General features: G+C 53.3%; 1 protein-coding gene across 2 annotated transcripts; it reads right to left on the bottom strand.

The window, feature by feature from the left end:
- Window positions 1-745: 745 nt before the first annotated feature.
- On the bottom strand, window positions 746-15,593 carry USB1 (U6 snRNA biogenesis phosphodiesterase 1). Of its 2 annotated transcripts, none has more exons than XM_032424529.1 (7): window positions 14,890-15,592; window positions 13,854-14,020; window positions 11,437-11,620; window positions 5,257-5,310; window positions 4,204-4,309; window positions 2,890-2,973; window positions 746-1,832 (listed from the first exon to the last, which is right to left on the bottom strand). In XM_032424529.1, exons 1-7 carry the CDS (start codon window positions 15,237-15,239, stop codon window positions 1,728-1,730), a joined length of 1,050 nt encoding a protein of 349 aa, XP_032280420.1. In that variant the 5' UTR covers window positions 15,240-15,592; the 3' UTR covers window positions 746-1,727. The 2 variants fall into 2 exon arrangements, with proteins under 2 accessions (XP_032280420.1, XP_032280422.1); XM_032424531.1 differs by having other exon boundaries at window positions 1,728-1,840; window positions 2,891-2,973; window positions 14,890-15,593.
- Window positions 15,594-15,756: the final 163 nt, after the last annotated feature.

Raw genomic sequence — 15,756 nt, 5'->3', positions numbered from 1 at the left:
GGCCAGGCTTCCTTTCCCTTTCCAGCGTGACCTCAAAATCCATAGGCACCGCCGACTGCCCGGTTGGAGTTGAATCAGCAGATGCGTGCAGTGGGGCTGGGGAACCAGGTACGAACGTGATTTCCTGTGTCTTTGGGCGGTGACTGGGAGCTTGCCTCGGAGAGCGCAGAGGTGCGGGAAGCAGAAGTGGGAGCCAGAGTGACAGGTCCCCTTTCCTCAGGCCTGGGGTGAGGCGGGGGATGGCTGTCCTGACCGGGAGCCCCAGGGCAGGACTGAGGTCAGGGTGGACCAGAGAGAGAAAGCATTTAAGCTGTTCTTCTGCACAAGTGGAATACTCATTCCTCCCCAGTTTACTTTTCAGGGGGGGTTACTGGGAGGACAGATGAGATGGTTCTAGAAAGTGCTCTGGACGTGTTATAGCAGTGTCAGGTCTGAATGTCTGCGCTTACACCGATGAGGAGTCAGGGTTCCCCCCCACCCCCCGCCACAGGCCCTGCCCTGGGCTAGATGTGGTCTGTGCCACTTGTCTGGGATGCAGGCCTGGCAGGCCGGTGACCCCACCGTCATTTTGCTGAGGCACCATTAATGCCGCTCAAGGCCTCAGAAGCCATAACGGGGACTCCCAAGAGTCCCCCCCTCCCCCCACTGTGAGGTATGCGGGAGAAGGTGCGGGCAGAGGACAGTCATCTTGTCACCTAGCTGAACAGCAGTCCCAAACAAAATCCAAAATTAAAACCACAATTTTTATTTGAACATAATTGAAACCTGTAACATAAAAATATCTTTCTGTCACTAGAGATGCAGATGACAACTGGAGGGGACTGGTCTTTTGCTCTGGTGAAGGCCTGACGGAAAATAAAAGCCCTGGGCACCCCCTGGCCCGTCCTCCGAGCCCCGCTCAGAATGCCCACGGCAGGTGGCTGGAGGCAGAGGAAAGAGAAGTGGGGGGGAAGGCCTTGCCTCTCCGCCTCTTTGGGAAAGCCGATGAGAAGCCAGAGGTCACAGAGCATTGGAGGGCTGCCTTAGAGCCGCCACCAGCCAGGCCAAAATGAAACATCTGCTCCCGGCTCCCCAGGCACATGGCTGGGTGTGAGTGGGAGGCAGGGGTGGAGAAAACTGAGGCAGAAGCACAAATGAGCACTCTGCACCTTGGCCCTGAGATGGCCTCTGTTGGTACTGGAGGGGGAGACCAAAAAGAAATAAATAAAAGCGATGCGCTTCAGGGAGGGAGGGTGACAGACCCATTAAAACACCGTATGTCCAGCACGAGTGGGGAAGAGCCAGGGCATGAGGGTTTAAAGAACCCTGATGGAGGCCAATGGCCTCCAAATGCAAATAGCTGATGGGGGGAGGGTGTGGGGGAGGGGCAGTTTGTTGGAGGGGCTACAGTGGGGGTGCTGGCTGAGTCTGGGTGGGCTCGCTGGGGTGACCCTGACGTTCTTTTGTGTGTGGCATGACCACAGACCACAGATCTAGAACTAGGAAGCCCAGGCCGCCCTCTACTGGTGATTCCTGACAATGACCACACACCGCAGGGCCGGACCTGCAGCCCAAACCGGCCAGGAGCGAACCAGCCTGAACCAGCCCCCAGGGAGGACAGGCAGTGGCTGCGCTCCAGACCAGGCCTCCCAGTGCACTGGGAGGCTGAGAGCCTCCCCAGGGCTTGGGGCAGGCTTCTCCATCTCTGCCTCGCCTGCAGAGGGGCCTGGGCTGAGAGTCTCTGGTGCTCACTTCAAAGGCATCGAGAAGAACTTGTTCCCGGACTTGCAGCGGACCAGCTCGGCGTGCGCGCGCAGCACCATCTCGGGGTCTTCAAACTCATCCACGATGTTCTTCCACCGGGAGCCGAGAAAGGACAGTCGCATTAGGGGAATCAGGGACCCAGAGGGCACTGCGAACCAGACCAGCCTACTAAAATCCTTCAGGGGTTAGGCCCCATGCAGGGAGGCTGAGGGCCCTGCAGGCCCTAGACTCTGCGCTTCGGTGTCTTGTCCCATCAGCTCTGCCATCTGGGCAGGTGGGTCCTATCATCCCAACTTTGCAGAGGAGGAAATGGACACTCAGAACCCGATAAAACTGGGATGGGGTCTGCTGGAGCCCGAAACCAGGGCTCTTTGCCCCCATAGCATGATTAGGCCAAGAGCAGAAGTGGCTGCTTGCTGATGGCCCAGGGCCTCTATCCTCCTGCACACACTTTGCTTGGCTTGCAACATGTTTTAAAAAAAAATTCACATTAGTGCTAACATTTGAAAATGAGAGACTGCACATAAAAATCTGGATTTCTGGTCTCCCTTGAAAAACAGAAGTGCTAGCAACACTTGGTCCACAGTCCTACACGGCAACATTCCCCATGCTAAACTCTCCCAGCGGTGGAGGAGCATTAGCTCCTCGGAAGGCACTGACGGGAAAGTGAACCGTCTCATCTGCTTATCAGAACAGGAAGGCTACGGGGTGGATGCGCCTTACGCCTGGCATGTTTCACTCATTTCCAACACCTGCCGGGCCCTGCTGGGCACCCGAGCCTTCGACCTCTGGGCGAAGGGCTAGGACTTCAAGAGAAGCCTACAGCATTCTCTCAGATCAGTGGTGTAGGGCAGTGCTTCTCAAATTTTAACATGCACACAAATCCCTAGAGATCTTGTTAAAATGCAATTTTGATTTCTTAGGTCTGGGTTGGGGCCAAAGAGTCTGGATTGCTAATAGGCTCCCGGGGGCTGTGGCCATGGGCCTGCCCTTTGAGTAGCAAGGTAAGGCGATAGGGGTCTCCTCCCCCAGATTCTGGTTTGCATGCATAATCCTCAGGGCCTGCCGCCATCCCTCCCCCTCCCCAACATGTGGCCCATCACTCCAGGCGTTGGGCACCCTCCGTGCTCCCGCCTGGGAATTTACCTGTAGTTCCCGTAGGCACCGCCCTTCTAGGGGGAGACGCGCGTCACCCACACACCAGGCCAGACTGACGTGGAATGAAGGGTCCTGCGGAGGAACAGCAGGGAGGCAGGCGGTCACCTGGATGCCTTGGCCCGTCCAGACGTGACAGGAGGTCTGTGATCCTTGTCACGGTATCCCTGCTGGAGCCCTGGCCTGCTCCAGGAGAGACTAGACCCTCAGTGCTGATCAGTGTCGATCCCAGGCGCCCTCCGCAGATAGAATAGCTCTGGGTTGGCACCGACTATGGACTGAATTGTGTCCATAACCTGTCCCCCTCCCCACCTGCCAGATGCCTATGTTGAAGCCTCAATTCCCAATGCAGTGGTATTTGGAGACGGGGCCTCTGGGAGATAATTAGGGTTAGAGGAGCTTATCAAAGCGGGGGCCCTCGTGTTGGGATTCATGGCTGTATAAGAAATGGCAGAAAGCTGGCTTCCTCTCTTTCCACCATGAGGACACAGTCAGGAAGGGAGTCCGAGCCAGAAACGGACCATGATGGCACCTTGATCTTGGACTTCTAGGCTCCAGAATTGTGAGAAAAGAAATTTCTGCTGTTTAAAGCACTCCATCTAGGGTATTTCGTTATGGTGGACTCAGATGACTAAGACAGTCCTGCTTCCAGAGGCTTTCCCTTAACAGTCATTAAATCTGGGACGTGGATGAGAACGCAGGCTCTATTTTCTGATCTAGAACATTTCAACAGATGACATACTTTCTAAGATGAAATGAACAAAACCAAAATGTCTAAAATTATGAGTAATAATTTCCACTGAAACTCACACTCCTATGCCTCAGCAAGGCTTTAAAAGAATGTATCAAGCAAAACCAAGGGCCCTTAAGGACCTGATACTCAGTTTGGAGTCAAATACCCCCGGAGGGCATGGGGGGGGGCAAGGTGCAGGAAGGTTTGGGAAGCTACCGCTCCTCTTGGTGTGTCAATTTTACTAAAAAAAATTTGGGAGAACTACTACTTCTTTAAAAAGAGATGAACATGGATCCATATGGAGCAGAATGGGTCAATCTTGTGCATACTGAAGATAAAATGAGATTTCTATGAAGCGTCGGACTTCCGATGGGCTGCACCTGACTCCGCCACGGGCCCCTCTACTCCCCTCTCTCCTGGAGGCCTGTGTCCTCCGAAGGCTGGCGTTCGGGACACTTCACGGGGGCAAGTTCTGGAGGGCTCTTCAGTTTGCCTCTAACAAAGGGCTCCTTCGAGGATGGTTTGATTCCACTTTTAGGCGGGCCAATGGAGAGGAAGAGGCTGTTTGTTACCTGGTAGAAAGTGGTGAGGTCAAATTCCTCCATGACTCTGTCTACCTCCGAGACCAGGTCCAGGAACTGGGCGTGCCCAGAGGTGACCTCGAGCCCGACAAAGGTCCTGGGGAAGGCAGAAGTGGAGACAAGGTGAGCATGAGATGCAGCCCCTGAGAACCTAAACCATCTGCCCTGAGGGCAGGGGAGGACAAAGGAAGCAGTCAGGTCAGGGGGCCTTGGTTCTCCCCGCTCTCCTGGTTGCCTCGTTTGCCTGCCCTCTGAGCTGGCTCTTTCCTCTGTCCCTAAACCTTCCTTCCCCAGTGCTAACCACACATCTCTCCTCCTTCCCGGGGGGCTCATGACCCTTGAGGAACTTCTTCATGTGCCCCTGCCACGTGTCTACAACCCCCAAGCTTCTGTGGCCCTGCTCTCCAGGGTCGCATGACTCCTGAGTCTGGACCGTTTCTCTCGGGGACGTGGCTCCTGGGCACCGGCCACCCTCCCCTCAGCTCTCAAACACACTCCCTCATCTTTAAAAACCCTCCCGTGAGCCCACATCTTCAGGCAGACACCCTCCTGGTCTCAGTGAAACTTATCAGATGACTTGCCCACTGTCACTATCTCTAATCCCTCACCTCCCAGCTTCAGCCCACTCCACTACTTCTGGAACATGCTGGGCTCATTGGCACCTCACGACTGCCCAGTGATGGACCTATCAAGGGCAGGTGTGTGACAGCGTGGAAATGAGAGGTCACGGAGGTGACAGTATGAGCTAAACGTTCAAGTGGGGACAGAGCTGGGCAGGGGCCCATGGTTTCTTCCAGTGGCAGGCTTTTGTTCACTTCACTGGGATATTTTTCTCTACCTCTGCCCCCCTCCCCCCATCTTCCTCTAGTTATTTTTCTTAACGAAAGGTTCAGATTTGGGAATAGCTGCTTTTGTAGCCATAGAGTTGGTTAAAACACAAACAAAGAAAAAAATGGGGCAGACAAGGCTGGAAGCAAAGCACCCTTTCAGTCTTTACTCCAGAGAATCTTCTGGAAGCAACTGGGGGCAGATGGGGAGACTCACCTGGTTTTCTCTTGATTGGTATAAATCTTTACCCGGTTGGCAGTAAAGAAGAATCTGGAATTTAGAAGAGGAAAGACCACGTATCAGGAAGAGTAATAAGAGGAAAAAAATCCAAAAAAAGTTTATATTAAAAAGGAGGATTTTGAAAATACAGTTAACTCACTGCACACTTCGTTACCCTATTATACAGGTGGTATAACTGAACCCTAAAATATTGGAGCTGGACAAGGCCTGACATAATCACCCAGTTGCAGTAACACATAGCTTCATTCAGATGCTAGCAAAATTTTTATTAATAGCAGTTCATCCCAATGAACAATTTGAGACTATTTCAATTTTACTGATGGGAACTGAGAAAGTCTTCTTCATCAAGGAGGTGATAACAGATGAACATTTCCCATGTGCCAGGGGCTGAGCTGAGGGCATCCTCATGTGACTCTGTGATGCAGACACTTTAACTATGCCCATTTTACAGACACGGAAGCTGAGGTTAGGTGAAGTTGAATTTGGTGAGCCACAATCTTAACCTCAGTCTGTCTGATTCCAAAGCCCTTGCTGTCACCTATGATGCTTTAATGAGGGGAAGTGGGTCTCTGTTGGTGTGGAAATGGGGCAGAAACACCTGCCCACCCATGTACCCACCCATCCTCAGATCAGTTACACAGGGCCCATCAAGTTCAGTCAGGTAACTGCTTTCATTCTGGCTGGTTCCGGTTTGTGTCTGTCTCTGAGACACTAGGAGATCTCAGAGGGACCAACTCGGCAAATCCCATTGCAGGAAATGATCATTGACGGTCTCCGGGCCAAGGTTCCGTATGATGGAACACAACACCCAGCATGCTGGGTAGAATCTCACAACTTGTCCAGGGGCTCAGACTCAGTCAAATTGGGCTTCCCTGTCAGTCTTCGGCCTCCTAATGCATCCCTTTTGGGGAAAATGTAAGGGATGACAGAACCAGCAGGAGCTTGGTCAAGTGTCGAGTTTACCCAGAGTTCTGTAAGGGACCTGACAAACATCCTGAAGTGGACATTGGAGGTTTGTGCCCAACTGTGAGGGTTAATTTTATGTGTCAACTTGACTGGGCTGAAGGATGCCCAAAGGGCTGGTAAAACATTATCTCTGTTTGTGAGGATGTTTCTGGAAAAGATTGGCATTTGAATTGGTGAATGGCATAAAGCAAATGGCCCTCCCCAATTTGGGTGGGCATCATTCAATCCCTTGAGGGCCTGGACAGAACAAAAAGGCAAAGAAAGGGCAAATTGGCACTCCTACTCTCTGCTTGAGCGGAGACATTCATCTTCTCCTGCCCTTGGACACTGGACGTTGACTTTCCTGGTTCTTAGGCTTTTAGGCTCTATCGGGACTTACACCATCAGTCATCTCCCCCCCCACCCCCATTCTCAGGCTTTTGGACTCAGACTGAATGATACCACCGGCTTTCCTGGTTCCCCAGCTTGAGGATGGCAGATTGTAGGATTTCTCGACTTTCATTACTGTGTGAGCCAATTCCTATAATAAATCTCTCTGTATCTCTATCTCTGTCTCTATTTCTATCCTATTGGTTCTGTTTCTCTGGAGAACCCCAACACAGATTTTGGTACCGAGAGTGGTTCTAAACCAGGATTTTAAGATTGAGTCTTCTGAACTGGTTCTGGAAGCTTCCGGAATTGGCTCTCTGATTAGATTCAAAGATACTACTGACTCTGTTTCTAGTAGTAAAGTGAGCACTGGTAGTGCCCGTGGGAACCGATTATAGAGATGCACTGCATAATCCCAGTCAACCATTTATTAGAAGGAGCTAAGTGACTGCATGATACTTTCAAACAATTTGGGGGAAACTATGGAATATAATGACATTGGTTGGTTGCTCTTGATGTCGCTGGACAAAGTGGTAAAAGAAAAACATGAGCTCGGGGATTCGAATTCCCAACTCAAGCAGCATCAAGGACCTAGGAACCTCTAGATGTGCCCTAAGGGAGCGCCTCCTGCCCTGTAGCCTCAGGGCTGTAACTGCAGAAACTCAAAGGCAGAGGTGCATCCTGTGATCCTCTGAATTAAACCAGTTGAACTAGCTGAGCAGCTGCTGCAGCTCAAGGAAGGACACTGCCTGGGAAAGACTGGGATCCTTTGGGACGGGGACGCGTGGGAAGCCCAGATGAAGCTGGGGCACTGAGCCCCTCAATTCTCACGAGCTTTCTTTCCCAGTGGTTTGGGCCTTTCCACCTCCATCCGAGGGGATTCACCTGGCACTGAGGCAGCTGCCCGGCAGGAGGATGGTGAGTCTCCTCAGGAGCCACCCCCACTACCCCTCTTTGCTTCTATTTTTCTTTAAAAGCTGTTTTATTTTATTTTATTATTATTTTTATTTTATTTTATTTTTTTAAAGATTTTATTTATTTGACAGAGAGAGAGAGAGCGCACATGCAAGCAGGAGCAGGGGGAAGGGACAGAGGCAGAGGGAGAGGAAGGCTCCTGGCTGAACAGAGAGCCCGACGCTGGACTCGATCCCAGGACCCCAGGATCATGACCTGAGCCCAAGACAGACGCTTAACGGACTGAGCCACCCAGGCGCGCACCCTGCTTTTGCTTCTAGACCTATAAAGTCCCGGCAGACCCCTTAAGGTGAGGTACAAAGTGTGACTCGTGAGGAGATGTGCCATGCTCCGAACTACTACCTGAGTTTTCTAATCTACATGAGCAGAAATCCACGGAACGTGTGTGGGGATGGATTTTAAAGGTGTGGTGCAAGCATCGTAGAGTTGGATCAGGCCGAATTTCGTGATATGGGCTCACTAAGTAGAGATCCAGCGTGAATGCCACAGCTCGGGGAGTTAGGAAGGGGATCTCACAGTTTGCTGGGTTAGTTGCCTGAAACGTGGACCAAGAGGTGGCTCCAGTGAGGGAGCTGGAAACACCCGAGCTGAGACGTGGGTGTAGTTACCATGGTAGACAGCAGAGTCTCGGGCAGGCCTAGGGCACTGGCTAATTGTCGCAGTGTTTCTAGAAGTGAACTAGACAGGAAGCCTACTAAACTCTTACTTCATCTGTACAAGCAGAAACGTTCTAGGCCAAGTGAACAAAGTCTAACCCGAATCATAAAAAGAAAGTCATGGACCCTCAATTTCCAGACTTGAGCCAGTTTATGGACCTAAGACCCCTTGAATGAAGGGGAGGGTGGGTCCCTTTGAGGAAGGACCCTGGTACACTACTAAAATTTTATAGTTCATCTTTCTCCTAGCCTTCTCAAAAGGGATCTTCGGCTTTTTGCCGGGTAATTGTGCATTAGAGAAAAGGAAATAATCAGACCTGTTGGGAACTAGCAGATAATGGCTGTGAACTAATTCCAGGAGGCCAAAACGTGACTGTGGCCCTCTAGTCAGGGTGGGGGCTCATGGAGGCCAGGTGACCAACGGAGTTTCAGCTTAGTCTCGGTGGGCCCCCACCCTGTGGTTATTTCTCCAGCTCTGAGTGTGTAACTGGGATACGCACCCGGCTGCTGGCAGAACCCCCACATTGCTTCCAACCCGTGCAGCGAGGGTGATTATGGTAGGAGAGCCCACCAGAAGCCACCAGAACTGCCGCCACCTAGGAAAGTAGTGAATCAGAAGCAGTACTCTGTCCCTGGAGGGATCGCAGAGATCAGTGTCACCACCGAGGACTCGAAAGACGCAGGGGTGGGGATTCCCACATCTCCACTCTACTCTCGTATCTGGCCTTTGCGGAAGGCAGACGGTCTTGGAGAACGACGGCAGGTTAGAAGCAGTTTAACCAAGAGGTGACTCCCATTGCAGCTGGTGTTCTAGATGTGGTTTTATTGCTCAAGCGGGATCAACATAGCCCCTGGTTCCTGGAATGTGGCTACTGGCCTGGCAAATTCATTTTTCTCCAGCCCCGTCCACGAGGCCCAGGGTTAGTGGGCTTTCAGCAGGCAAGGCCAGCGACACGCTTTCACTGCCCTGCCGCTTGGGTAGATCATCTCCAGCCCTATGCCATCATTTATTCTGCAGGGTCTCATCACCTTTTGCTTACACAAGACACTACACTGGTCCATGACACTGATGTTGACACTGTTGATCGGACCTAGTGAGAGGGATGTAGCCACTACTCGAGACTTCACAGAACCCTGGCTAAGACACCAACCAACCCCCTTCTCCCAGGAATCTTGTATTGGAGGGCTGCTCCCCCCATTTTGTGCTGGGGGAGGGGTCTCTACCCCGCTGCCCTGGGGAGGGGGGGCACACCTGAACCAGGCCTGGCCAATCAGAACACAGCATTCCCTCGGCTGCAGCAACAGAATCGAAGGTGTGCTGCTGCCCACTCTTGGTCACAGGCTCAACCAAACAAACCTGAAGAGGCCACCTAGTCCGGCTTCCTCCAGGACACAGGGGAGGAGACACGTGCACTAGCAGGGGAACATCAAGAAAGCCAGCTTGGTGATCTAGGCGCTGCTCTCTGGTCCCACAGAGAGCAAGAGCATGAGCTACATCTGCGCTCCCCAGGGACCATTATCTCTAGCAATGGCCCGTGGGCAAAGTTTACAGAGGTCCCAGCAAGGGACTTGTCCAGTCAAAGGACCACTGCACGCCGAGGAGCCCAGAGCCATGGCTTCCCGCCAGAGGTTTCGTTCTCGCGTGGTCTTTGCAGCCCAGATGCATGCAGTGCGATGATAAGTCATTTTTACCAAAGTCAGGTGGCCCCCCACACAGCTGACACCCCACCTTTACCCAGAGAACAGAGCTGGAAGCCGGTAACTGAAACATCCTCAAGGAAAGGGTTCTGCCAACTGGACTCACAGACGGGAGCACATTAGCCAAGTCAGACCGATCGAAGTCGTTCCTGTGACTTTTGCTGAAGCTATGAGAAAAGAGGGCTGGCTTCCCAGGCTGGTGGACCGGCAGCCCCAAGTTGCCGGTGGCCTTCTTTGTCTTTGTGAGAAGGAAGCCCACACAGAGGGGCACCGAGCTAAGAGACGGTGAGAGTCAGGTGCCATCTTCTGGTCACCCCAATCCACTCATGCAGGAAGCCAGCGTGACTTCTGAACTTTTAGTTATACCAGCCTATGAATTCCCCCTCAGTTTAAGCCACTTTGGGTTGGATCTCTGGTATCTGTGACCAAGGGAGTCCTGACTAATATACATATTGCTCAGTCAATTTGGTAGCAATGATAAAAAAACGGGAGTGGTGGGGCGGGATGGGCACTGAATGAGGTGCAGAGATAAGTGTTAGTCCTGATTCTCCGACTGACTGAACTGGAGCAAATCCCTTCCTCTACTGGCCCCCACAAAGGGCTGAACCGAATGGGCAGTTCCCTACCTGGGCAGAGTGCGTCTATGGAATTCTTGGGCCTGAGGCCTCCTGCACTGTGGGAGTGGGGCTTGTGCTCTGGAAGACTTCCGTTTTTCTCCTACACATCTACACATCCAGGCTTTTGGGTAACACCTCATTTGAAGCACGGGCTCTGCAAATAAAACCACCACCTGGATGGCTTCTTGGGCTCCTTCTGGAACTAACACTCAGAGGATCCCTCTCTCCTGCTCAATTGTTCAACAAACATCCATTTGATGCCTATAGTCAGCAAAGCATCTGGAGAAGACACGTGGGGTGTTCAGAGAGAAGTCGCATTCCTGGGCCTGCGGGCGCTTGGCTCCAAAGGGGCCAAGGACTGGATATGAATGAAATGAGCACGAGGGTATAAACTGCCCCAGCATGGGATGATCCCCAGGACTGAGGAACTCTGGGGGAGATGCCAAATCGGAGAGCCTCAAGGAAGGGGCAGGGCTTCGATCTGGCCAAGTGTAGGAGGAAAGGCACTCTGGTAGGAAGAAGAAGTCCTAGGCTGGCAGACCAAACCAGAGGCGGGGTCCAGTTCCCATCCTTCGCCAAGCAGGGGCCTGCATGACCTCATTTCACTCTCCATAGGTCCCCTTGGAGGCGGCTACCATGACCTGCCCGCAGGTAAGGACGCAAGGTTTCCAGAGCTTCTGTGGCCTGTCCAAAGTCGCCCAAGATGGGGTATATGGCAGGCAGGTCCAGGACATGTTCAGTGTTCTAACCTCCAGGTCTGGCCTGCTGGCTGGGGAAGCACACCCCACACCTACACCCCCACAGTAGCTTAGGACAGGAAGAGGAGCCAAGGGGAGGAGAAGAGGGGCGAGGCAGAGGAAGAGCCGGGCACTCACCGCGGGAAGGAGGCCATGCGGTCTTTCAGAGCCTGCACGAACGGGAGGATCCAGTGATGCCGCAGCACCACGCTCTGGGACAGGCTGAGGTGGAACGCCTCCATCTGCACCAGCCGGGGGACACAGGTCTGGGCGTGGGACAGCAGCATGTCCAGCAGGTCCAGGAACTCCTCCCTGGTCTCATCTGGAGGGGGAGTGGAGAGGGCGGGCCATTCTCTTAGCCAGGGCCGTGTGGCTGAATGAAGAACCCCAGACGGCCGAGAAAGGCCTTCGCTACTCGGGATTTTGGGGGAAAATTACTTTGAGAGCAGCCTAGCTCTATCTATTTTAACATGATTTTGTGGTTATAGAAGTAACACACATATGCTCATTGTAAAGAATTCAAGTAAAAAAAGGAAATATGCCAAGGAGAGAGCAGGGCCCCCCAAAATCCTATCACCTAGAGCATTGAGCAGTCTCCAAACTATTGTGATCACCTGGGCCATTAGTCAAACAAACTTGCACGCATATGTGCAACAAACGTGTATTTATTTATAAGTTACAAATGTGCATGTTACAAAATTATGTCCATTGTAAAAGGTATACTCTCGAGAATGGAAATTTTATTTTATTTAATTAATTTATTTAAAGTCTATTTATTTTTTGGTAATCTCCACACCCAATGTGGGGCTCGCACTCATCACCCCGAGATAGAGTCGCATGCCCTTCCGACTGAGCCAGCCAGGTACCCCAAGAACAGAAACTTTAAAAAGATGAGATGGGGCGCCTGGGTGGCTCAGTCGTTAAGCGTCTGCCTTCGGCTCAGGTCATGATCCCAGGTCCTGGGATCGAGCCCCCGCATCGGGCTCCCTGCTCCGAGGGAAGCCTGCTTCTCCCTCTCCCACTCCGCCTGCTTGTGTTCCCTCTCTCGCTGTGTCTCTCTCTGTCAAACAAATAAATAAAATCTCTAAAAAATAAAAAAATAAAAAATAAATTAAAAGATGAGATAAAAAGGGATATATAAAGAAGTTCTAATACTTTTCTTCCAGATGGATCATCTTGACCTCTCCCCTAGGGGGCATACACCCTACTTCCAAGACTGTCAGAGATGGATGCCTATCTCCCCAGCCTCTTCTCGGTGCATATCCTCGTGTATACATTTTATTTGTTGAAAAAATGAGAGCGTACCATTCAAACTGTTCTTCCACTGGCTTTTTTCTTTCTTTCTTTCTTTCTTTCTTTTTTTTAAAGATTTTATTTATTGGTCAGAGACAGAGAGAGAGCATGAGCAGGGGGAGCAGCAAGCAGAGGGAGAAGCAGACTCCCCGTGGAGCAGGGAGCCCGATGCGGGGCTCAATCCCAGGACCCTGGGATCATGACCTGAGTCGAAGGCAGACGTTTAACCAACTGAGCCACCCAGGTGTCCCTTCCACTGGCTTTCTTTATGTAACACTACATGTTGGATAGCTTCCTCTCAGTGCAGGGGACAAGCTGATCACAGGTTCACAGTAATCCATAATCACCAACAGCACTTCCTTTATCAGTCACCTATGAGACGTTTAGAATCTCCTGATAAATGTTTAGAATGCTCCTAATTTTTCACAAAGACGAAGAACACTACAATGACCACCACTGTATGTTCACATATTCTTCTTTTTTTTTTAACCAAATGTGGGACTGGAGCTGCATGGGTAACGGTCTGCTCACACCCAGTCTGTTAGTCAATTTGTTCCAATGCCCTGGCGGATAGGCAGTATAGAGAATCATTCTCATTCTGTGGATGGGGAAATGGAGGCTCTAAGAGTTGACCTGATCGAACACAAAATACTAAGAGCCACCACCTACTCTGTGTATTGTGTTAAGAGCCTGACATAAATGATCTGATTTAATCTTCACAACAGTCCTAGGAGATACGGATTTCTATAATCCCCATTTTAGAGATAAGGAAACTGGAGCTCTGGGAAGTCCAGTAACTTACTAAAGGGTGCCCAGAGTACTGGGTAGTGAAGGGAGGTCTGACTCCGACGCCTGGGCATTTTTTGCCTGCCACTTACTCATGGGGGCTGGTGGGGGCGGGAGGGGGACCTGCCCCAGCACATCCAGGGCCCTCTCAGCAATAAACTGCCAGCTGCAGCCGCACTCCGGGATGGCCCTGACACTGCCCTAGACCCTCCCTTGGGCACCTCCTCATGAGTGGGAAAACATTATACCCAGGGTTAATTAAAAAAATATTTCAGGCAACGAATTCGAAACTTTTTGAAAACAGGTTTACAGAAAAACTCCCCAATTCTTGAAACTCAGTCTGTCTCTGCTAAGTCCATCTCTCTCCTACCATCCATGTCAGAGGTTTCTGGCTTGTTCCTCCTGGTTGGGGCCAGCTTCCTCCCATCAAGAGGCACCTAGCAGTCTCAGTCACTCGCCCTTTACATGTTACTCACATGGCACATAGACGTGCGTGGCCCAGTTGCCCCGCTCGTGGGGGAAGGTGCGCACCCGGCCCCCATGTTTTTCCCGGTCATCCTCGGGCTCCTCCTCGGTGTCTAGGAACATGTGCAGCACACTGTCGGGGACCGGCAACCGCTGGCTGGGAAGGGGGCTCTGGGCACTGCAAGAGAGAAAGGAAACAAGCACACTTAGCCTCCTGGCATTCTCCACCTCTGCACCCACAGCAAAAGTCGTAACCCCTTATCCAGGGTGACTGAGCGCATCAATTTCTCACCAGGGGCTGGAAGCAGCTTTTAGATAACCACAAAGCTCTTTCCCCAGTACTGTCTCACTGGGGTCTCCCCACAGCCCCAGGAGGCCGACTTTAGCTGGGAGCATGGGAAACAACTGGGCAGGCAGCAGTGTGTGGTTCAGAGGTCACATTCCCTGAACAGTGGACAAGCCTGAACTGGAGTAGTGCTTCCTAGCTTTGGGGTCTTGAGCAGGTCATGTGTACGCTGTGGGCCTCAGTCTCCTCATCTGTAAAGTGTACTTCTACCTGACAGAGCTATTGTGAGATCAGCAGAGATACTACTGCTTGAAAGGCACTCTTCAAAGCACCAGGGGTGGCACTTGAGAACTGAAGCTCCACGAAGTCAGACTTCGACCGTTTCGTTCATTGCCGAGTGTCCCAGCCTGGCGCAGAGCGGGTGCTCCATGAGCATTTACTGGATGGATGGGAACACTCTCCGTATGTGGAAACAGACCTAGGGTGGTGCTGTGGTGCGCGCCAGGAGATCCCGGCGGCGGCCAGCGCTGGAGGCTGGACCCGAGCCCACGTTTCCTGCCTCCTAACCTTGGCCTAGCCAGGTGGGGGCACTCTGGGGCTGTGTCCAGGGCTGTCCTCCGGGCCCTCCTTTTCCGTTGTGCCCCTCTTCCTTCCCTGGAGAGCCGCTCCGCACCATCGCTCCTTTCCCCCCAGACGCTCGGGTCCCGTCGGGGTGTCGCGCGAACCAGCACCCTCCCCAGAAAGATCTCCTCGCTCCTTACCGCCGGCAGCCTCCAGTCTCCGGCCGCGCCTGGGCCCCGGCCTCGGCCTCATCCTCATCCTCCGAGCCGCTGCTGCTGTAGCCCACCAGGGGCGCCGAACTCATGGGGCCTCCTCCACGACTGCAGTCGGTATCCGCGAACGATCGCACCCGGAATTCCGCCGCGCCGGAAGTGCCCTCCCGGGGGGCGGGGCCCGGAGAAGCACCGCCTCGGGGCGGGGCCTGAAGGGGCGGGGCCCCGCCGGACTCGGGCGGGACTCTACACCCAGACCACGCTGCCTGCCAGCTCGCAGCGCCTTGACGGCTACCTGGAGCCTCCCGGAACCCCACCCCTAGCCTCTGTGTGCCCATTTCACAGATCGCTCTGGGCCCTGACCTCTCTGTTCCCTCCTCTGTCAGCAGCCATCCGAGACCAGACCTCCTAGCCACGGACGGTCCCTGGGTCAGCGGTCAGCGCCCTAGACCCAGCGGAGATCCCTGCCCTCGAGGCCCGGACGGGATCAGAGGTCCGGGAGCCCCCTCCTCAAGCCGGTCCAGAGCCCGAGCTCCAGGGGCCCGTCTCCTAAGAGCAAGCTGAGCAGTCAGAAGCGGGTCAGTTCCAGATCAGAGGGTCTAGGAGGCCCCTCCTCTCAAGCGCGGGCGTCGGGTCGCAGGTCGGGTCGCGGGAGACCCCTCCCCCAAGGCCGAGCAGGTTGGTCGGAAGCCGGGCGCCCTCCCTGGGTCCGCTGAGGCGTGCAGGTCAGGCAACTGGAGAGCCACCCCGCACGCCCGACTGTCCGACCCGGCCCGGCCGCGGGGTCCCCGGCAGGGGGCGGCCTCGCTCCGTGCCGCCCGCTCCTCCCGCAGCCGCCGCCGCCCCGGCTGCCGC

This window comes from Phoca vitulina, unplaced genomic scaffold (genome assembly GCF_004348235.1).
Source record: "Phoca vitulina isolate PV1807 unplaced genomic scaffold, GSC_HSeal_1.0 scaffold30, whole genome shotgun sequence".
NCBI lineage: Eukaryota > Metazoa > Chordata > Mammalia > Carnivora > Phocidae > Phoca > Phoca vitulina.
Note: the sequence above shows the minus strand (reverse complement) of the source record. Positions and strands in the feature narration are given on the sequence as shown.

Excerpts from the sequence above, each read along its gene's own strand:
- USB1 (XM_032424529.1), bottom strand. The coding sequence starts at position 15,239 with ATGGGCACACAGAGGCTAGGGGTGGGGTTCCGGGAGGCTCCAGGTAGC. Across the intron at positions 14,021-14,889 it reads GAGACTGGAGGCTGCCGGCG|TGCCCAGAGCCCCCTTCCCA; the intron begins GTAAGGAGCGAG and ends TCTCTCTTGCAG. Across the intron at positions 1,833-2,889 it reads GGTGCCTACGGGAACTACAG|AACATCGTGGATGAGTTTGA; the intron begins GTAAATTCCCAG and ends TCCCGGTGGAAG.